General features: G+C 51.3%; 5 protein-coding genes across 5 annotated transcripts, besides 15 other annotated features; all 5 read right to left on the bottom strand.

The window, feature by feature from the left end:
* Positions 1-576: 576 nt before the first annotated feature.
* Positions 577-612: a microsatellite.
* A 29-nt stretch (positions 613-641) lies between these two features.
* On the bottom strand, positions 642-5,377 carry ACLA_001470 (uncharacterized protein; the record flags this gene model as incomplete). Its single annotated transcript, XM_001276161.1, has 3 exons — positions 642-3,807; positions 3,885-3,994; positions 4,058-5,377. The coding sequence occupies 3 exons, from the start codon at positions 5,375-5,377 to the stop codon at positions 642-644; spliced, it is 4,596 nt and encodes a 1,531-aa protein (XP_001276162.1).
* Positions 5,378-5,387: 10 nt separating this feature from the next.
* Positions 5,388-5,413: a microsatellite.
* An 807-nt stretch (positions 5,414-6,220) lies between these two features.
* Positions 6,221-6,273: a microsatellite.
* Positions 6,222-6,273: a microsatellite.
* Positions 6,222-6,274: a microsatellite.
* Positions 6,275-6,424: 150 nt separating this feature from the next.
* Positions 6,425-6,482: a microsatellite.
* Positions 6,428-6,482: a microsatellite.
* Positions 6,483-6,523: 41 nt separating this feature from the next.
* Positions 6,524-6,564: a microsatellite.
* Positions 6,537-6,564: a microsatellite.
* A 33-nt stretch (positions 6,565-6,597) lies between these two features.
* Positions 6,598-6,622: a microsatellite.
* Positions 6,623-7,090: 468 nt separating this feature from the next.
* Positions 7,091-7,121: a microsatellite.
* Positions 7,122-7,193: 72 nt separating this feature from the next.
* Positions 7,194-7,231: a microsatellite.
* A 710-nt stretch (positions 7,232-7,941) lies between these two features.
* ACLA_001460 (glycosyltransferase family 69 protein) lies at positions 7,942-9,424 on the bottom strand (the record flags this gene model as incomplete). The annotated part of the gene is made up of 2 exons (XM_001276160.1): positions 7,942-8,670; positions 8,783-9,424. 2 exons carry the CDS (start codon positions 9,422-9,424, stop codon positions 7,942-7,944), a joined length of 1,371 nt encoding a protein of 456 aa, XP_001276161.1.
* Positions 8,706-8,745: a microsatellite.
* Positions 8,707-8,745: a microsatellite.
* A 1,384-nt stretch (positions 9,425-10,808) lies between the features above and the next one.
* On the bottom strand, positions 10,809-12,950 carry ACLA_001450 (putative chromatin assembly factor 1 subunit A; the record flags this gene model as incomplete). Its single annotated transcript, XM_001276159.1, has 3 exons — positions 10,809-10,911; positions 10,988-12,132; positions 12,204-12,950. 3 exons carry the CDS (start codon positions 12,948-12,950, stop codon positions 10,809-10,811), a joined length of 1,995 nt encoding a protein of 664 aa, XP_001276160.1.
* Positions 12,410-12,467: a microsatellite.
* A 565-nt stretch (positions 12,951-13,515) lies between the features above and the next one.
* Positions 13,516-14,439, bottom strand: ACLA_001440 (SDR family oxidoreductase; the record flags this gene model as incomplete). Its single annotated transcript, XM_001276158.1, has 2 exons — positions 13,516-14,095; positions 14,159-14,439. The coding sequence occupies 2 exons, from the start codon at positions 14,437-14,439 to the stop codon at positions 13,516-13,518; spliced, it is 861 nt and encodes a 286-aa protein (XP_001276159.1).
* A 2,436-nt stretch (positions 14,440-16,875) lies between these two features.
* Positions 16,876-17,940, bottom strand: ACLA_001430 (uncharacterized protein; the record flags this gene model as incomplete). Its single annotated transcript, XM_001276157.1, has 1 exon — positions 16,876-17,940. One exon carries the CDS (start codon positions 17,938-17,940, stop codon positions 16,876-16,878), a length of 1,065 nt encoding a protein of 354 aa, XP_001276158.1.
* Between the last annotated feature and the right edge of the window lie 2,666 nt (positions 17,941-20,606).

The raw sequence follows: 20,606 nt of genomic DNA, 5'->3' as shown, positions 1-20,606 counted from the left end.
TCAATAAAAATATGACGGTGAACGTGGGGCTCTCCCGCCATGACGTCGATGCAAATCACCCGGAGATAGAACAACTTCAGATATATCCTGATAGCCATAAGTTGAGAAATAACTCAGGAAGTACATGGCACGAAACCTTGTATTGTGGCAGCTATCCTATCCACGTTGTCCAACTCCCAGCGCAGAACCCAGAAAACCCACGAGAGATGTAGTGTAATGTGTCTCAAACAAAACCAAGCAGATCGCCACCCCCCGTGAGAGAGGGTACCTGTATGTGGATATATGGCAGAAAAGAAGCACTCTTCTCCAATCCTGGGGAACAGTGCGGCCCCTCCAAAACTCGGATGTAAATGCAAATTACAAGGGAGAAAAGTGTAAGATGTCTGAGAAAGACTCCAGAAGGGAAGAATCATAGAGAGAAGGAAAAGAGCGGAAGAAGGGAAAGCGCGGTATCTGCACGGAAAGTAGCCGACAGAAAAGTCCCAATAGAAGGTGTCCGATAGAATTGGGATCAGAAACATGAAGGTGATGAACGGATAAGAGATGAAGGGAAGGTATGATAATAAATCAGAACATAAAAAAAGAAGAAAAAAAAAAGAAAAAAAAAAAAAAGCAAAGCGTCAAGGGTATATACGCATAATTCAAGCGATGGAGTCGAATTCATCGCGCTCTCGAAGTCGGTTTTGCGCGAGCTCGTCGCCGCCATTGGCAGATAACTGCATCCAGTGCAGCGCCAGGCACATGCTCTGCGGATCCGACTTGGAGTCTTTGTCGCGGCGGTACATCATCTCCGCCTTAAAGGTGTCCCGAGGGGGCGTAAGGGGCAGGGTAACACGGGGAAGAAGGTCAGGATGCGTCAGATAGAGAATGGCCAGCTCCCGCTGCGCGATGGGATTCCCTTCCTTCGCGCTGATAATCCACATTTTCGACGCATCCTCAATCGCGTGGCTCGGCCGCGCGTTGAAGCTGTAAGGAGGGGGCGGTTGGTGCCGTCGATTCAGTTCCTGCGAAACAATCCGGTCGGCAATCTCCACCATGCTGTTACAAACCTCGTCTTTGAGGCTCAATGCGGCCAACCCAAACTGCAAGAAGGCGGTCCCGCCGTCTGTCTTGTTGAGGGTGTCGCTGGGGACAAACGCCGAGATAAACTGCAGATCGCGGAAGAGGGTCTTGGGCTTCACTTCCAGGAGCAGGTCACGCAGCGCATTCACAATCTGATTCTCAGTGGGCGTTGTATAATCGGAGGGTCGGCAGTCAAAAATGACCGATTCGGCCCCTGGAGAGGTAGGCGTCTGCAGAAGATCTTTTCCAGAACCACCACGGAGAGTGCGCGCTTCTGAGAAACTCGACCGAGGGGCCCGTTTCGGATGAAATCCGGGACCTCGTTCCCTGGCGTGCGCAAGTGGCGGATCGGAGTGCACGTACTCCGCTTCATCACTAGATGAGTTCAACGATGCAATGACCAAGGCCCTAAGATCTCGCAGCGCATTCAGTTTGACAAAAGGGTTTCCATGGCGCGAGAAAACCTCAATCAATTGGCGAAAGATGATGCCGTAACAGAACGGGGACCGGTGATCGGGCTCTGAAGCATTCTCGGAAGTAGGGTCTGCGGACGGCCCATCGGAACTTTGACGCCTCCCGAAGACCGGGGGTTCCAGCGATCGACTTCTTCGGCTTCTGAGATTGCTGCCGTGAATGATTTGGCGGGCCGAACGCTCATTGCATTCGGTGTAGAATCGCTGGATCCTCTCCCGTTTTTTCATCTGTACCCGAATGCGCTGTTCGTCCAGCTTGTTACCGAACCAGGCATCTGTCTCACTTCCACAGCTCCACACCGGCGAGCCCAAGTCAGTCAACATCAAACTGGTCAGAGTCTGTTTCAATTCGTTGAGGAAAGCGGTTTTGCCGTGGGCTTTCCGATCATGCTGGCGGGGTGGTGGGGCTGCACCCCCATCACTCAGCATTGACGGCGGCCGGGAGTACAGACTCGACGCGCTTGCAGCGTACGGCGCATGCTGCTGTGGCACAGACCAGAAGGTACTGTAGGTGTCACCCGTCGAAGTCGAGGCCGCCTTCGAAGGCGAGTCTCCAACGGATAGCCCGTCAATGGAAGAGAGATCTCGGGGACTCTTCCACTTGTCAGAAATCGAGCTCTGAAATGAAGCCTTGCGATTGAGCGATGGAAGATCGTATGAATATCTGGACACCGAGTCCGACGGACGGAGAGTCCCCCCATAAGACGGGGGAAGATATGTGGGATCCTCGTTGGTTGGGCTAAATGGGCGTAGACTTGTTGAAGAAGATACGCCAAGGAAGCTTCGGCTGCTCTGACTTTCGAACTTGACTCGCTCCTTCTGAAACAGCTCGCTGGCCCACAGCACAGGAGCTTCGGTCATTGTGTCACCGACCAATCGGTTGATGCTCGCCTTCACTTCGTAGCAAAAGCGATGGATACGCTCTTCGCCCTTGCAGAAATTATCAATATTGTTTTGCGACAGCCACTTCCGAGTCAATTCGACCTGCTCATCAGACAGTTTATTCGGGCCGCCTTGGCTGCTGGGTGCTTTCATGACATTCATGACTTGCAGCTCTGGCTTCTGTAGGATAGAACTTCCCGGCATCCGAGAGCTGTTGCGCGTGCGGCGCTCATTGGTGGGCTGCTGGGGGAGGTGAGCAGAATAGATCATCGTCTTCAATGCCAGTGCGACATTCTTGGAATCTTCATATTTCATCGAATTCTTGACGTCAGTCATGTACCACATCTTGTTTCGAAGCTTGGTGATTGTGGCAATGGTCTTTTTCACGGTTCCCTGTAGCTGCCGCAGACTACGATCCAGTGCCACGAAATCGCTCTCGCATCGTTCGATCACAGAGTGAGCCACATGGAGCGCGCGGGAAGAAGAGCTATGCATGGGATGTAGAATCCAAGAGTCATCTTCAAGGCGAGCAGGCATGTTGGAGGTACTGCGCAGAAGCTGCCGACTGGCGTTCCACCAGTAATGGGCGCCGATGAAATCGGAGGCATGATGGCAACGAGACATGGCTCGATTGAACCTTTTACGCAGAGAACAGGTATCCATTTGGGCTGCCGGACCAGATTCCTGGCAGTAGTCGAGGCAGTCTCCATAAGGACTATCGTTGACTAGCTTGACGATCGCCGTGTGGAGAGCCTCGAAGTTGTCCTGCGTACCCAGAGTGGCAGAGTGTGCTGTATCAACAGATCGGTTATCCGGGTCGTTGAGTTGGTTATCGGAAAATAAACCCCAGACTAGACGGCTATTGTTCCCGCTGACTGAAAAGATGGCCCATTCTTCCGCGGAGGGATATTCAAGACTAGGACGGCCATCGGGTTCGCCCAGTTCTGATAATTCGAAGCGAACACGATCAGCGGCCCTTCTGAGGCGAGTCTCTGGGCGTGATAGGGGGTCATTGTCTGCTGAGAAGAACATCTTGCTCGTGGGGGATTGCCGAACAGCTCCTTCAACTTGGGGCCGGAAGAAGCCTGGCTCTGCAGTGACTGCAGAACGCCTATCAGGGTGAAGTTGCAGAGAGCTGAGGGACAAGGCAGAGAACCCCGACGATGGCGTAGGGGAGTGATACGGGGGCGACGACACTGCGGGAAACAAGGCACCAAGCAAAGTAAGCACGTCCGAGGCGGAAAGCATGAGAAAGGCGCAGGGTGATTCCTGTCCACCTCCAGATGAGGGCTGGACAGATGGCTTGCTATCCCAGTCGACGATTTCAAATCGGCGGATCATGTTCCCAACGCATTCCCGGACCGTATGGCGAGCCATCGAGAACTGATGCCTAGTTTTCAGATGAAAAAGATCAATCCGGTTGGTCTCCATAAAAAAAAAAGCCCCCTCCAAAACAAGGAAACGTACATGGAGCGCAGGACGGCAAAGACTTGCGAATACGCCTTGAGTGCGACCTGACTGAGCAGCTTTTCTCTTGCATCTTTTCTGATATGGAAATCGAGGAGAAGGCCATGGGTCTAGGACATCGGATTAGCTTTGCCATAATTCAAGAGTCTCACGGCAAATAAACCACAACAAACCTCGGGATAGGCAAGAGCCGAAGATAGAAACTTGGGGAAGAACCACTGGAGAAACAAGTACTCTAGGAAACGGCCACGAAGGTCAGGGTGGCTCAATTTGCGCAGGATGGCGCGGGCCAATTTCATCGCTGCATGAGGAAAGCCTGCGTCGGGGTCATCAAGAAGTTTAAGCAAGGCATCAACAGCGGAGGCAAAGAATTCCTCTGCTACGTCAGTTTTCAGCGGATCCAGGAACTCGGCATCAAAGCCCAGACCAGCGGGGGGTTCTATATGTTCCAGGAGAAATGCGCCAGTCTGGAGGATGTCCATCAGGTAAAGTTCAAATTTTGGTTTGACTTTCCAGGTACTACCCATAGACCAGGATGAGAGGATGTGGCCGATGAGCGGATAGAATCTATTCCCTCCTCCTTGGGTGATCAGATTGGCACAAACAGAAGACCAAACATCCAGGCGAAGGCGAGCCTCGGCAGATTCAGAGTCCAAGGGCGCAGCAAAACAATTGAAGACCAAGGTGGAGAGAGCGTCCGTCCGCTCGAAAGTGAGGGCATGATCTCTGAAAGGAAGGGATGCCGCAGAAGAGCGCTTGGGCAACGCGTATTGGCTCCGGGAGCGGGACGCAGACGGGAAGAGGTAATCATTGGAATCCAGGAAAGGGGCGGCTGAAGATACCAAGGCATTCAGCTGAGCGGATGTCAAACGGCACAATCGCTCACACAGAAACTGGGGATCAGTTCGGACCAGTTGCAAAATGTCAAGAAGATCGGTCCGTGACTGTGGACTCAGCTGCAAATAGAAATCCGAGGGACGATCCACGGCAGATTCCTGTGCGGATGACCAGTCTTCCGATGGGTCCTGCCGATGGAAGTGGCGACGCATGGTGAAATCATGAGAGTCCTGGAGATCCAAGAGGGTATGATACAGGGTAATGAAGTTGGCCTTGTCCTCATTCTTCAAGCTGTCGACCAAGCCGCGCTGTACGACCGCTCCGACGCGAAGCAAGCGCGCAGAGATACCGATGGAAATCTTGGTGGCATGGAGACGATTTTCCAAAACTTTGCGCCGAGCCTGCTTGTGTTGATTCTGGCGGTAACGGATCGCGAAGTCCTCAAATGAGACCTTTGGTATCTCCGTGGGTACGGATGGGGTTGCCGTAGGAAGTCGTGATTCCATTGGATGGCCATCATCCGAATCGACGGGGGTTGCGATAAATTGCGAGCTGGAATGGCTCGAGTCCTCTGACTCACCTGTAGTCAGACCAACCTTTGATGCGAGGGAGTGATCAACGCTCCCATCATTGGGAATGAGCAGCATGGGAGACATGCTGGGAATTGCAGGAGCAGCAGCAGCAGCAGCAGCGGACAACTGCGCCGCTGGGGGAGAATCTTGCGCGCGAGACACGGGTTCACATATTGGAGCAGCCCGAGATGATGAGAAGGGTAAGAGAGCTGAAAGTAGAAGGAAACGAGAGGACGAGGGTTGGGAATCAGCACTGAGATTTCATTATTTTTGCGGGGGAGAGACTGGACAGAAAAGAGAAGCCAGGAGCGAACTCTTCGCTTTTTTTTTTTTCTTCAGAAAAGGGGGGGGGAAAAAAGCCCCTTGTTCGTCTGAATAGAAGAGGAAGAAGAAGAAAAAAAAAGCAAAAAACAGGGGCAAAGGGGTAATAGCGCACTTACAGGTCACATAAGAAGCCAGAGTTGACGACAAACCATCGCGTTGGGCATCGAACATGATGTTGCCATAGGCAGTGTCCTGGCCACCCAGCCAAGAGGACAGTGAAGATCGCAAGATGGCCCTGGCGCCGCAAACCTCCTTCCTAGCGCATGGTTCTGCTAGACGACTCGAATGGATTGGAAACTGGCCCTCATGGGAATCGTGATCCAGACGATGCAGAGGCCCGTTCAATACTGCCGACCGATCCAGAGTGAGGTGGGAGGCGGGATTTGGCGAAGAGCGCAGAGACAATGCGGGGGTGGTGAGCTCGCCAGTATTTTATAGATAGACAGACAGAAGAGTAGAAAGAAAGAATTTCGCTTATGAATTAGAATGATCAAGATTGGGCAATAGTTGAAGCCGACAAGGATTTATTATTGATGATCAAATGAACGGGGAAAGGAGAGGCTTGGAGTGAAGAGAGAGATGAAGAGAGATGGGAATATCGAAATGCGATGTGATGTGATGTGATGTGACGCGATGCGATGCGATGCGATGCGATGTTAGGTTTCATTCACGTTGGACCAGAAGAAGGAAGGGCCCCAGGAGAATTAATATTAAAAGGGAGTCGAATGGACGACAACCAGACAGCAGGAAGGATGCAGGGTGAGTTTTTTAACTCCGATTTGACAACGTTGACAGGCGGGTTCTGCAGGAGAGGAGGAGGAGGAAGAAGAAGAAGAAGAAGAGGAGGAGGAGGAGGAGGAGGAGGGAGAACAGAAGAAATAAGAATAGCTAAAGGATCAGGACAATAAGCAAGCAAGCAAGAAAGAAAGAAAGAAAGAAAGAAAGAATAGTAGAAGACTGACTTCCGAGATGTGACATGCAGAGAGAGAGAGAGAGAGAAAAAGATGAGATGACTTGACTGCCAACAAATCACTCTTACTTCTACTAGATACTACTACTAAGGTAGTTAGTTAAAGTACAGCTACTATACACACACTCTCTCTCTATGACATCTTTCCTTTCTACACATGCATGATTCTTCTTTCTGGAGGTATCATCTCCTTTGTTGTCGACATAAATTAAGAAGTATCCCTATAGTTTAGTAGTTAGTAGTAGGTACCGTTACCGAGATATGTTGTTCGAGTATGGAGGAGTATCAAGGCCTCAAACACCCTCCCCCCCCAACCAGTCAGTTACTTATTTATGACAATCCCCATAGAAAATGTAGAGAATAGACTATCCCCCTCGTTCATCTCGCAGATTATTTATCTCAAGCCTGGACAGGATGACTCGAATCGGGTCGCTTGATCGCCTGGCTGAACATGCAAGCGAGCGACAGAGGATGGGGTCGAATGAGAAACCACTGTTGATATCTTTTTTTTTTTTTTTTTTTTTTACTTTTTTTCCCTCTGGCGAGCCACCCAGCCGGACAGATTCTTCTTTCCTGTCTTGAGAAGGGTCTCTGTGCAGACTTGCAGACTGACAGACTGAGTGACAGGCAGACTGACTGACTGAACATGGAAAGGAATTCGATGTGTTGGCACTGCATGCATGGCGAGTTGTCCCTGTCTGGGGCGCTGATTGGCCTTGGTTTTGCCCCCTCTCTCTCGAATTAGAGGATTCGAGTCACCGACTGGATGCGCGAGAACTAACTAGTGAGAGCCTGAGACTGGAAGTTCAAGAAGTCATCCTGGGCGAGGGGCAGCAGGTATTCTCCGGCAGCAGATGAGGGTTTCTTGATTAGTGATTCGACAGGATTCATTTAATAAGAAGAAGAAGAAGAAGAGAAATGCTCCGACCATGGCTCAGTGTCTCTCTCTCAAATCTCAATAATATGTCTCCTACGGAGTATATGCTAATAATAAAGAAATACTAAGCCAGACTGACTCAGATGGCACGTGTCCCATTGAACAACTCAGCCAGGCTAACTGGATTAGGTCATCACCAGCCACCGCCTGAGGCAAGTTCAGCTTGAACTTGATAATGTACAGTTAACAGTACTGTCAGTACAGCAGTGGGTTGAATCTGGACAGCTGAATGTGCTACTCCGTAGAGTACCTTATTATTAAGAGGTACAGGTGGCTTTCCAATATTATTATTAATAATACGCCATGAAACGAACAATCGGTGTTGTCGCTAAGTCACTTCTAAAGCAGCACGTGATGGCTCTCTGTCATCCTCTCGACTTCACCTCTACTACTACCACCAAGTAATTGTAAGGGTTGTCACACATGCGCCCAGCCATGGGCAACAACAACCTGCATCTCATCAATCAAGCAAAACGTCCCTGGCTCTCGGATGCCATCATGATTCCGTCCCCACTCAGCCACCTTCCGCTGGATGCGCGACTTCTTGATTCTCACTAACCACCCAGTGAACCAGCGCCGTAGTCTGTTCCCCCAGAGCGCCAGAGCAACTGGCTGCGGCTGCGGCTGCTGCGTGAGCCATGTCGTGGACGGGTGGACGGCCGCATACGCCAGGTCGTTGTAACCAACCCGGACTTGAGGATTCAGGTACACCCCGTGCGTCCGGGAAAGGGGATTGTCGGCGTGGATCAGACAGCATTCTGAAGCCTCGAGGTGGAGTTGGGCTAGGGAGTCAGGGATCCCGCGGAACCGCAGAGCAGGGGTGGACAGGAAAGGTTCTACCGGCATGGCCACTGTCGCGGGGGAAACCGAGGGGAAACTTGTGATCAGTAAAACAGAGTGAACTGGGGAAAAGGAACTCACCCATGCCGTTCCAGCAACTTCGCACCGGTACAGGAGCCATGACGAGAAGCGGGTCCCGTGAAGCCGTCGCGCGGAAATATGGCCATGTCTGCGTGAGATGTTCGTCGCCGTTGGCATCGCGGAGCGCAAAGGTGTCATATAGAGCGGGGCTTGGGAGAAGTCCAACGAGCATGCTGCGGCATAGTTCCCACCGTTGGTGTTGAGAAGGGTGAGCACATCATTGACCTGTGAATGGTCGAAGGATTAGCCTGGAGGAACTCCTCTCTCTCTCTCTCTCTCTCTCTCTCTCTCTCTCTCTCTGTGCAGTATTGAGTGGAAGTGATGGGGATAATCCTACCGTGAACACCACATCATTCAGAAAAAGCACCTTGTCAAACACGATGCCCTGGCGCGCGAGATCCTCCAGCGGCCGCAGCGAGAGATTGCGCGGGCGAGCCAGATATGGAATCCGGCGCAGCTCCCTCTGACCCCGGGACGTGTCGATCCACCCGGCCCCTCTCAACGCCGGTGCCACAGAGATCTCATCCTGATGCGTTATCTCGGAGAGCGTGATATTGCGCCGCACACCGAGGCGATCAAGCTGCGCATCAAGGGCCCGAAGCGCCCCCTTACTATCATCCCAGCTGCCGCTCTCGTACACGCTCACGAAGACCCGGTCCGGACCGAGGCTCGTCGCCAGCTGGACCACGGCGTCGTTCCAGTGGCTGCGCAAGATGGCTTCGTTGTTCCAGTGCGTGCTTGCGATGAAGATGCGCTCGGCCGACGCCTGTCCCGTCCCGTCATTGTACCGCGCCAGCTGATGCTGGGTGCTGTCGACCACCGCCACGCGATGGTAGACATAGAGCGCCTCGAAGACCGTCCAGAGCACGCTGCATATCAGGGCACCCACTAATAGACGGCGGCGGAGAGAGAATCGGCGGAAGAGCCCGCCATAGCCATAGCATCCCCTGCTACGATAGGGGCCGCGTTTTTGAAACATCAGACCGATTATAAACACAGCTGGCACTGCTCATGTCTTCGACGCACAGGAAGGCGGCTGCTTTTGCCATGGATCAAGTGAAATTCGGTCAGCTCGATTCCTGGGCGGTCTTCAGGTCCTGGAATAGGGGACACTAATTGAGAAGGTAAAACATCGCCTGTACTCATTTAGTTACACATTTGCATGATTATCAGACTAGTTAGAGGCATATTATTATTACCCCTGGACTTATCTGTATCTAGTTGGACGCTTTTTTTTTTTTTTTTTTTCAGCTCAATAGCGCCCAGCCATCTTGGCGTCTGTTAGAATCCTTGGGATAGTAAATTCCCCGTATACAGCTAGCTAGTGTGCAATTCATAGTGAGCTGCATGCGTCGATGGAAGCAAGCGGAATGCTACCTAAGAGTTTCTACTTGCTACTACACAATAATCTTCCTCACTAATATACATACTCCACACTCAGTATTTTTAATCCACCGAGGGACCACTATACCTGGATATCACTATGCCTAGGAATTGCTACGCCTAGAGATCTGGATATTGACTATGCCCAGGGGGCTCAGCTTCGATAATCTATATATATGTATTGAACCTGACCCCAGCTGCGGATTCAAGAAAAAGGAAAAAAAAAAGATACCACCCAGCATATCTACATATACGTATAGGAAACAACGAGATCGCATTCAAGGGAAGTGTCGAAACTCGCCAGGCATTCCGCTGACGTTGTGGCCCGGGAATTTGGCAGTCGAAAGGCCATTGAGCAGGATGGTTGGTGCCGCATCGCTTTTCCACCCGCAATGGCTAGAGACAGCACGCTAATGATCACTTCATGACGAGCATTGTCAGGGTATGAATCGCCAAAGGAGGAGCGGTTCCCTCTGGCCGTGTTAAAGACTACAGAAAGGCTGGTCGAAGATCGGATCCAATCTCTCGTTGTTCATACATAGTAGTTCTACTGTGGAGTCCCCTGGTCAGGTTGTCAACTAACAATAACATGTAACGATTTCGCCTGCTGCATGTCGCTCATGTATAATCCACCATATACTGTAGGTGTTCTTGATTAGGGGTAATCGTCAACTGGAACCTCGCGGTTGTCCTGCCGCTGGCCGGCTCGAAAGACGGTCTTCTCCCGTCGCGCAAATGGATATATCGTCAGTCGGTAAGTCAATCGCAAGCGCTCTGACACAAACAGATCAATGAAAAAGAATCGGTCTTCTGTCCCTCTTTCTGAAAATTTCCTCGACGCCACCCCAGCGCCATCCCTTCCTCCCCTTCTTTGCAGAGCGGTCGTGGTGTCGTCCTGCGGTTCCACGATGGTCGACGGCCACAACGACATAGGCAATACACAGTACAGGTTCCCGAGATGGCATCCCGTGCAAGCCCATTTATTCTTTGCATACCCATTTCTTGTCCGCCTCTTTCTGTCCGACGCGTGTGGCCACCTGATTCAACGTCTCCTTCAGAACGTCCTTGGACACCTTGGGAAATCTAAAAAAAAAAAAACAAATGTTCCCCGTTAACAACACAGATTCACAGTAAGCTCACTCGCGAAGAGCCGTCCTACCTTTTCTTCAGAACCTCGATTAAACCGGTCTTGGTCAGATCGCTGCCATTCACCGCCTGCTTGAATTCGGCAAGCTGCTCCGGTGTCAATGCGCGCTTTGCTTTCCCGCCTGCGGTCAACAGCGTCGGCGCGGCTCCCTCAACCATCGACGCAACCGTCTGAGACTGAGTGCTGGCTGGAATAACCATGAAAGAATGGAGGGTGGAGCGTCCCGCGACCCCCGTGGGGGTATGCTCGGTGGGTTTGGGCTTCTCCCAATACGCCGTCGAGAATGGATCAATAGGAAGCGATACCGAATCCGATACCGTCTGGATCTTGTACATTTCCAGATCTTGTTCGTCCGTTTCGCCTTGCCAGCGTAGACCGGTGCACACAGGTTCCAAGTCGCCGACGAGAAGCCGTCGCTTGCCGTCAATCAGGCCATCATCGTCATCGTCCAGGAATCCATCCATATCATCTTCGCCCTCATCGCTTCCCTCTTCTTCTTCTTCCGACTCAAGGTCTTCGCCCTCCTCCGGCTCCTCCCATTCGGCTTCAGAGTCATAATCGTAATTGGCCTCGGGAAGTCCGCGGTGAAAGGGATTGCGCATGAGTTTGTGAGCGACAGCTTCAGGGACCGTCTGAGTAAAAGTACCCTGATATGGGGGTCGTACATCTTCCCCGAACTTCAACGATTTCATTCTGATTTCCTTCAGTAGCTTCTGCGGTCGTAGAGAGCAATCGGATCCAGGTTGGTCGTTCTGTGTCTGCATTTCCAAGAGAATGTCCTTGACAGACGCAGCCTGCCTACCACGCCGTCGCTTGTATGGCATAATCTGGAATATTTCCGACGGGCGTAATGATAGAGGCTGTACGGAACCATTCGTATTCGATTTCAGACAGACATCAACGCGCTCCCGTATGTGAGAAAGAGCCTGGGAATCGTGTTGAAATCTATGCGGGGGGGCGACTGTAGTGTGGGACTGTAAAAAGAAATCTGGGAACTCGCGTTGATAATCAGATCGAGCTGTCGCAGACTTCTGAGGACTTGGGGCCGAGGATGCGTCCCCAGCTACAGGTTTCTTTGGAGATTCACTGGCGCGAGTATTGCCCACTTGTGCTGGAGTTTTCGGTTTCGCAAAGAACGCATTTAGCTTTGTTTGCGCCTGGTTCAAGGTTAGCTTGAGTTCACGACATAATTGACTTGAGGGTAACCTGTCGGTTATCAAACGCTTACCCGTTCCTTCTTTAACTTTTCCTCTTCCTTTTTGCGCTTCTCTTCATCTTTAGCGGCCTTTTCTTCTTCCTTCAGTTTTTTCTTTTCGTCTCGTCGCTTTCGCTCTTCCTCTCGTTCAGCCTCGCGCTTCTTCTTCTCTTCTTCCTTGATGCGTTTTTCCTCTTCTTTCTTAGCTTTTTCTTCTAATCTCTGCCGCTCCTTCGCTTCCTTCTCCTGTTGTTTAGCCTCCTTTTCTTGCTGTTTGGCCGCCTTTTCCTGCTGTTTCGCTTCCTTGCTCGCGGGCGAGAGCTTCCTCTTCTTTACGGGTGGTGTTGAAGCGTCGTTCGTGTTCGGGGTCGACGGTTGAGTGTTGGATGAGTAAGAATCCATCATGGTCCGTGACACTGGAATGGTTACTGATACAGACCCCACCGGCGTACTCTGCTGTGCAGTATTCTGTGTGTTCGTAGCGCCAGCATGAGGAGAACCTGGCGTGGAGGCTAGATGGGGACCAGATAGGCTGCTCGAGTCCGTATGTGTATTTGAGGTTTTGGTAGCGATGGAGGGGGTGGGCGAATGTGATATTGAGGGGTCTCTGTTTTCCTGATTCTCATGATCGCCGATCTTCAGAGACTTCCTGCTCTCTGGGGAGCCCGTCGAGGTGTCAATCTCTTGGACTGAACGCTTCCTTGACCCGGTTGGGGACGCGGCATATGTCTGTGGAGGGAGGGGCGAGAGACCCGAGCTGTTGTCCATGGATATTTCCATCCTTGCCTTGCACCTAATTCTGAGAGCGTTGAAAATGGCGCTGGTAATCTTCAATGGGTTGATATCGACTGGTCAATACTGACGAAAGTCCACGATTTTCTGCGACACGGAGTCGGCGGTTCTGGGAGTCTACTAGGGTGTTGAGGGATAGAAAGTTGAAGGATATCTAGAGCATTGATGAAATCCGAGCACATAAAAGCAGCATCACCGTCCTGTCCGTGGCCCTTTCGTAAGGGGTTCGATCATTGGAACGTTGGTGGAGGACAACTTTGCCCTGCCAAGTTGCCCAACACGCGTTAATTGGAAGTTCGCGCCATCTTCGCGTTGCTTCAGGCGGAGAGCACGTGCTTTTGATGCCGCTTTAACAGTATTGCTGGTTTTGTATTAGCTCTTGCTGTTTTTAACTATTTGTTTGTTGGGCTTCAGTTCGAAGTTATTCCTCTACTCCTCCACAGCTCAGGATGGTTATAACATGGTCTGTTCCGCTACATGCTGACTACTTAAGTCTGCAAACCCTGCTTGAATACATTGTCACAACGATAAGTGCTGCCTCATCGCTACCGTCTCATACTGCCTTGACATCATCACAGTCCGTCGTTGCAATGATCTCCCCCCAAGTATCCAACATGTCTTGCTCTTTTGCCAGACTTTGACCAATGACATGGATTGCATCTCTTCCCACAGCTAGTCTCGCTGGAAGTTTCCGTCCCTGACACCTCCCCGTCCTTGTCAATGCCTCAACAATGAGTTGGGCTCCCTTGACAGGATCCCCAGGCTGTTGGCGGTTATAAGCGTCAAGTGCTTGCCTTGCTGCACTGGTGACTTCACTCAATTCCGGGATGCGGTTTTGGGCAATGACCCTGTGCCCACCTGTCAGGAACGAGGTGCGGAAGTATCCCGGCTCGATGCACACGACGTCGATGTTGAATGGAGCCATTTCCCAATGCAGAGCCTCGGTGTAGATGGCCACTGCAGCTTTCGACGCACAATAAAATCCAGCAGCTGGTGTGCCTCTCCAGCCGCCGATGCTTCCAAGATTGGCAACGACGCCGGACCGTCGGGCGCGCATGGAGGGCAGGACTGCGCGCAGCAGGCGGATTTGGGAGAAGACGTTGACGGAGAACTGGTCTTCGATTTCTTCGTTGCTAGTGTACTTATTAGAGTCCTCATTGTCTTTCCAAAAAAAAAAAAAAAAAGCCAAGCCTTACCTGCACTCCTCCCCGGCTCCCTCTAGGATGTAGCCCGCATTGTTCACCAGGATGTCAATAGGTCCGACGGTAGATAGTATGTCCTCAATGAACCTCTGGATCTCGGCATCGTCCGCCTGCACATCCAATCTGCGAGGGATAACCCCAAGCTCCTTGAGATCCGCTAGCTTGGACGGATCACGAGAGGTCGCGATAACAGTATCATGGTTCCTGGCCGCCGCAAGGGCAAGTTCTCGACCGAAGCCGGACGAATAGCCAGTGATGAGCCAAGTCCGAGGCATCTTGTGTCTGTCTTCTATGTATAAGAATCCAAGAGAGGTGTCAATTGATATCCGGGGTAGTTAGTCTCCAGACACATTCGTTTGCTTTAATACATGCTCATTTGTGATCCTATATGCGGAGTTACTTGATAGCTTAAGTCCGATCTGCGCCAAGCTGTCATCGTCTTCCCTGTTCCCATGTATGCGGCTTACTCGCCTGCAAGCAATATGCATGCTGATTCCCATCGGAGATTATCTTGAGCCAATAGTCTATGGAGCAGCGCTGGACTCCTAGAATGGACTCCCAAAACTTCTAATCCAGTTGGGATTGCTACGTATGAGGGCGTCTATTCCACCCGGTCCCAGTCAGCCCTAATCAAGATTCAAGGCATGAAGCCAAACGAACTATAGAATACCCACTGTCGACCTCGCAGCCTTTTTCTTGCACCAGAGGGAGTCCAAGAGCATCACGATCAACCTGCAATTCCCACGCGTCGCTTGCCTCTGGTCCAGCTCGAGCAGAATGAGCGCAAGGCCACGCAACTGCATATGGTTCCTCCCAAATAGTCATTTCCATTTGGCCTTTTTTTTTGGTTCATTTCAAGCGTGAGTGCATGCTCGACCACCTCGACAGCGACGACTAGAGGTTCTCCTGTCTCCCCTGGGTCAGGCTTGTGGTCTGATGCTCATAGCCAGCAATTGACCGGGTAATGATCCGCGAGAAATGCCAATCCAAGCATCATCGCGCTCACAGCGACGGCCAAACACTGGACTGGGGATGGGAAGATCACGGTGTCGTGAATATAGGTATCCTGTATGCTTTCCGTGACTCACATATAAACTCAGCTCCCGGACCTCCCAGTTCCGATAGCAGATTTCCCAGATGGGAGAGTGAGCACCACATCGCAGGCGATAAAGAAAAAGCAAATCGTCATTTCTGAGCACCTCTTCTCGCCCTGATGGTGGAAACATGACGTCGGGGAAATATGTCCCCCGCCGTCGAACATCCATAGACAGCCAAGAGGTTGTCGCTTTCATCTTGAATCGCAATTCGAGGCTCTGCTCCTCAGTCCATAGAAGGCACCAGAATCCGACAAGCAGATGGCACCACCAGAGCCGGCAGCGCATATCAATCTCGAAGGGACTGAAGCCAGCCCCGTCCTGGTCCTGATGAGGGCCAATCCCCCTTCCACCCCCGCGCATCGCACTTCGCACAAGGGACGCCACGGCTCTTGCTCCTACTATCAACTGAACTCTGCGCCTTAGTCAACCTCGTCAACTGATGTCACGGTAACTGCTTCGGCAGGACGTCTGCATGGCTGTTGATTTCCGCAGGCGGGATTCTTCGTCACGATACAGTGGAGAGACACTTTCGAGCTTGGGATCATGTGATACTGATACTGAGCCTTGAGTTTCAGGCCGAGTCTGGCTTTCAAGAGAGATGCAAGGGGGAGCAGCGGGCTGTCGTGCTGCTATAAAAAGATGTAGAAGGGTCGGATGGGTTCGCGATTGTGGAGTGAGATGTTGAATCGTGGACAGCGCACTAAAATTACAACAATATCATCAGGTGTGAAGCGATGAATTTACTCTCCTCGAGTGTTTCAAGTCATGTTGACTTTTTCCCTTTCGAATCCTGCTAAGGGGGGGGGGGGGGTGACGGTCTGTGTGCCTGAGGCAGAGTCGCATTTTGTGATATATCTAACTGAATACGCTGGCAGGACAGGGATCAGGTATGGGCTTTGAGTTGAGAGGTAAAGAGTCGAGTAAAGAGTAAGAGTATCTCTGTGATATTTGACTCAAATATAGGATAAAGAGTCGATCTGAACAGATTCTCAAGAAAATTCGGCTCTGTTGTCTCTGTCGCTGCCCACATTGAGAAATGGCACGTAAATTCCTGTCTGATTCACAGAATATTGAATGGAAGCCTATAAACATGTACATCCATGATATTAAGATTAATGACTCTGCTCATAATATTGGTATAAAGACGCCCAAGAGTGCAAGAGATAAAAGATACACACAGCCAACAGATGCATATGTGATGAACAGAGCTGTCGACGAATCGCGCGGCCAGAAGGACAAGACGAATGGAAAACCAGATAGAATAAGGGCGATTCAAGCCTCCAAGCAGATAAAGATTCTTCAGAACACTGTACAATGGTTATTCCTTTGGGAAAAGACCACAGGAAAGTCGATCGAAGCATCATCCAGGCACCCAAAGGATTGACGCTTTGTAGGAAAGAGGATAAAAGAGGATAGAGAGAAAGAACCAAAGAAGAGGAGATATAGAGAAGGCCAAGCAAGCAGAGACGCGGCGTTACTTTTTTATGCCCGGCATAAACGTGGGTAATGAGTCCTGCTTATAGATCCCAGCCCGGCAGTCTGCGAGTGACACCGAACCCCGTGGTCACCCGGAAAAAAATAAAAAGAAAGAAAAGAAGATGAAATGACGACAGGTCAGTCACTCAAATCCGGGTTCGCGATGAAGAGTCGCACATTGGTCATCGAGGTGGTCCGCTCATCCACACTACCCCGACGCCGCAGTTCATCCGCCCTGCGAGCTTTCTGAGCCGCAGTGACGGCGGAACTGGGCGCAGCCATGTCGCCCACCGACCCAAAGCTATCTTCTTGCTCACTGGTCCTGCTATGGCTGGTCGCCGCGTCATCCTTCGCAGACGCGTCTTTGGCTTCCTCATGGCTCTCCGCCGGAGGATTCTCCGAGACGTTGGGGAGGTCAGCTCTTTCGTTCGGCGGTGTGTTATTGCTTCCCATCGTGCCTTGCGACGTTCGCTGGTAGCCACTGGGATAGCGGTAGTTGCTACCAAGCGAGCTGCGGCCACTCCCGGTGCGGCGATGCGGGAAACCACTTTCGCTCAGTGCATCATCGTCCGCGTCGCCCACCTCATTGGCACTCAGTCGGACCGGAACGGTCGCCCCGACCAGGGTGGAAGCCGAGAATTCCGTGACTCCCTTGCTTCCATGTTTGTTCTTCCCACTTCCCAGGGTGCCTGTGCGTCCAGCGCCAGCGCCGTGGACTTCCAGGTAAGCCCTCTTCTTATCTACCAGCTTCTGGGCGCGAACTCGGGGATCTTCGGGCTGAGCCCGGTCACACCAGACGGTTGCCTTCTGCCTCCGCAGAAGAGCCACATAACCGAGTTGTGCGTTGGTGGATCGGGACGACGTACTCCGGCGGATGTCGGAGGCGTAATTGTTGCTGGTCGAGCTGGTGGAGGTGGTGGCACTGGACAGCCGCCTCGACGGGTGGCTGACTTGGCTGGTCATGGTGTAATGCGGTGACGGACTGCCGCCATATTGCTTTTGTTGTGTCGCGTAGGGGAGTACACTGGAGGAGGAGGTTCGGTTGCGGCTGTGAGCCATGGCGTGGCCAGAGGGATGGGGGGACAGCTGTTGCTGTGGTTGCTGCGGATGAGCATCATAGGGTTGAAACGGATACCCGCGATGCGAGGCTGGGACGGGCTTTCTGTGAGGCGCCTGATGGATTGGGAGTCGATAATCAGTCATGGTTGGCGGAGCTTGCACACCAGCCATGTAGGTCCGACAAGAGGAGGAGGGGGGGGGGGAAGAGAGAGAGAGATGGAGGGCGAGTTGCACGGTATCGATGATTAAGATCGGGTACAAGACGTTTCAGCGGGATCCGACGCAATTGCAAGGAGGTCTATTTCTTCCGGAGTTCGAGGGATGCGAAGAGTCCAAGCAAGGGAAGTCGAAGTGTCTCGTTCGCACGACGATGAATGGATGGATCAGCGAATGGCCAGTGGCTCAGTCGTTGGACATGCAGCGTTTATCCGGGCGGCTGCAACAGGGGTAGGAAAGTGGCTGCCACGAATGAATTGTGTTAAGGGAGAAGACTCGACGACAAAGCAGGCACCCGGCGATCCGACAGGTTTCGAAGCGCCCAGTCTTTGTCCAGATAAAAAGGTAGAGGAGGGGGAAGCAGCTGACGCCGTGAGGAGTAGCAGGAGGGAGACGATTAGGCCGCTTTGGGAAACGAGCACGAGGGAGGGACTTGGCGCTCTGGGACAGGTATCGTATCTTATCTGAGTTTGCAACTCAGAAACACACCTTCTCGAAGAAGAATCACGAAAGACGCGGGGGGGGGAGGAGGGGAAGATCAAGTGTGTGATGGGTGAGGGTGATGGCAGGGAAAAAAGATGAGATGACAAGATCAAGAGCAAGGGAACAACAGCAACATAAAGGTCGAACAACGTTGTTGCTGCACTGACCGGTCGGCCGATGAGCGAAGGAAGACGAACGAAGCGGAAGAAAAAGAGTTTGTTTCGGTCTTGAAACCTGCGTACTGGTACCGAATAATACGAGTATGGAGCATGTATCAGCACAGCCACATGTTTCAACCACTCGATCTCCATTCACCATCTGAGACTTGAAGCATTCCAGCACATCAAATCTGAGTCGTTTCTGATCCTAGTTGATGGTACTACCGTTGAAACAGACAGCTATTAGCCTATTACCAGGATTTTCAAGAAGAAAGGGAAAAAAAAAAAAAAAAAAAAAGAATGAAAGACACATCACAATGAAGTCATGACTGGAGAGGATCTGAAGCCAAAACAACGATGGGGCATGGAGTACCCCTGGACCATCGATACTGTATACCTAGGTACATCAGTTGACAAACAAGGGCTTTTGTGCCTGCTTTAATCCCGACAATATTTACAACTCTGTAGATAACTCAAGATCTGAGTTCGGCTCCCAAGCCGCTGGGCTCTCGTGATCCTCTTGACACATTTAAAAAAACGTCCCGACTCCCAAGTCAAAAACCAATGAATCTGTCTGCTGTCAAAGTGGCATGCAGGGCTACTCCAGAGTCCAGTCATACGGCGTGGATAGGGCACGCACCACCGAATAACGCCTGTTGAGGAACTTTTGAGGCTGCTGATACTGATAGCGTATCCGTGGTTCGAGTGTCATCAGCACAGTCCTGCGCCACAGCTAGACACGTGGGGGTGTTCCGTAATTTACAGCTGGGCTGGTACGGAGTACACCGTGCTTCTACTGCATAAGTAGGTACATCGATAGTAGGTATGGTTCCATGTCAGTGAGAACTCCAACGGAATACATGAAGCCAACTCTAAGAGAATTGACGTTCCCTGAGTGATAAGCTGACAAACAAACAAACACAGTTAGTAATTAATATTTCCTAGATAGATAGATACTCCTCGATACCCAACTCCGATGCTACTCAGAGTAAGTTGCTACCTGCTCCGATACCTTGGGAAGATCCTTTGGGGAAACGGGAACAGGGCTGGTATTATTTTTTCTTCTTGGTTTTAGGCCAAAAAAACCACAGATCATGACGTCGACTACTCCACCAAGTGGGTGAAACAACCGGAAGCACGGAAAAGGGGTTTTTTTTTTCTTCTCTGTTTCTATCACTACTGGGGTAGATGAGTATAGACCATAGAGTATCAATCATCAAAGAGAGACTCTTAAGTTGTCCCTCTACTGATTCGGAAGAATGGGAATCTTGTGGATTGTCAGGAACTGGAACTACAACATCACCACCTCATCAGGCACCCCGGGGTGAATGTCACCTCAACCCAATCTTGGTCCTGCGGTATCTTTCAAACCCTGACCTGATAGTCTAATCCGGGCAGTCCTGCAGATATACCAATCTATCTATCTATCTATCAACCAGGGATCAGTCATCTTGGTACCCATCTTGTAGTTGTAGCAACTAGCAAGTCGATAGGTAGTTAAGCCTTGAGTATCTAGATACTCCATACAAAGTACTTTCGATCGTTCTTGTTGTACGGAGTAGGTACAGAGTAATACCAGAAGTACCCATATGACGTGACCATTACCTGATACCATAGGTAAGTCACCATATCATAATCATAATCATAACAATCAGCCCAGTGGAGAGTCATCGCAACAATTCCGCATGTTACATTCATATTTCAGCCGCTGTAACATCTCCCGCACCCGTTGACGGAAATGGTAAGGTCGGTCTCCAGCTAGTACTGTATCCGTACTAGTTACTCGTTCCCCCGCCCCAGTTTCGATGCATTTTTCAGCTCGCCATGTCATGGACCATGGTAGACTAGACTACAGCCCGACTGTTGACTGTTCGACTGTCGAGTAAAGGTACCTGACCGTACTCCGTAGTACATACTCTGTACATACTGTACTCTGTAGATTATTGGGTTGAA

The sequence above is a fragment of the Aspergillus clavatus genome, genomic scaffold, assembly GCF_000002715.2.
Source record: "Aspergillus clavatus NRRL 1 1099423829750 genomic scaffold, whole genome shotgun sequence".
Lineage (NCBI taxonomy): Eukaryota > Fungi > Ascomycota > Eurotiomycetes > Eurotiales > Aspergillaceae > Aspergillus > Aspergillus clavatus.
This window is presented reverse-complemented; position numbering and strand designations above follow the sequence as displayed.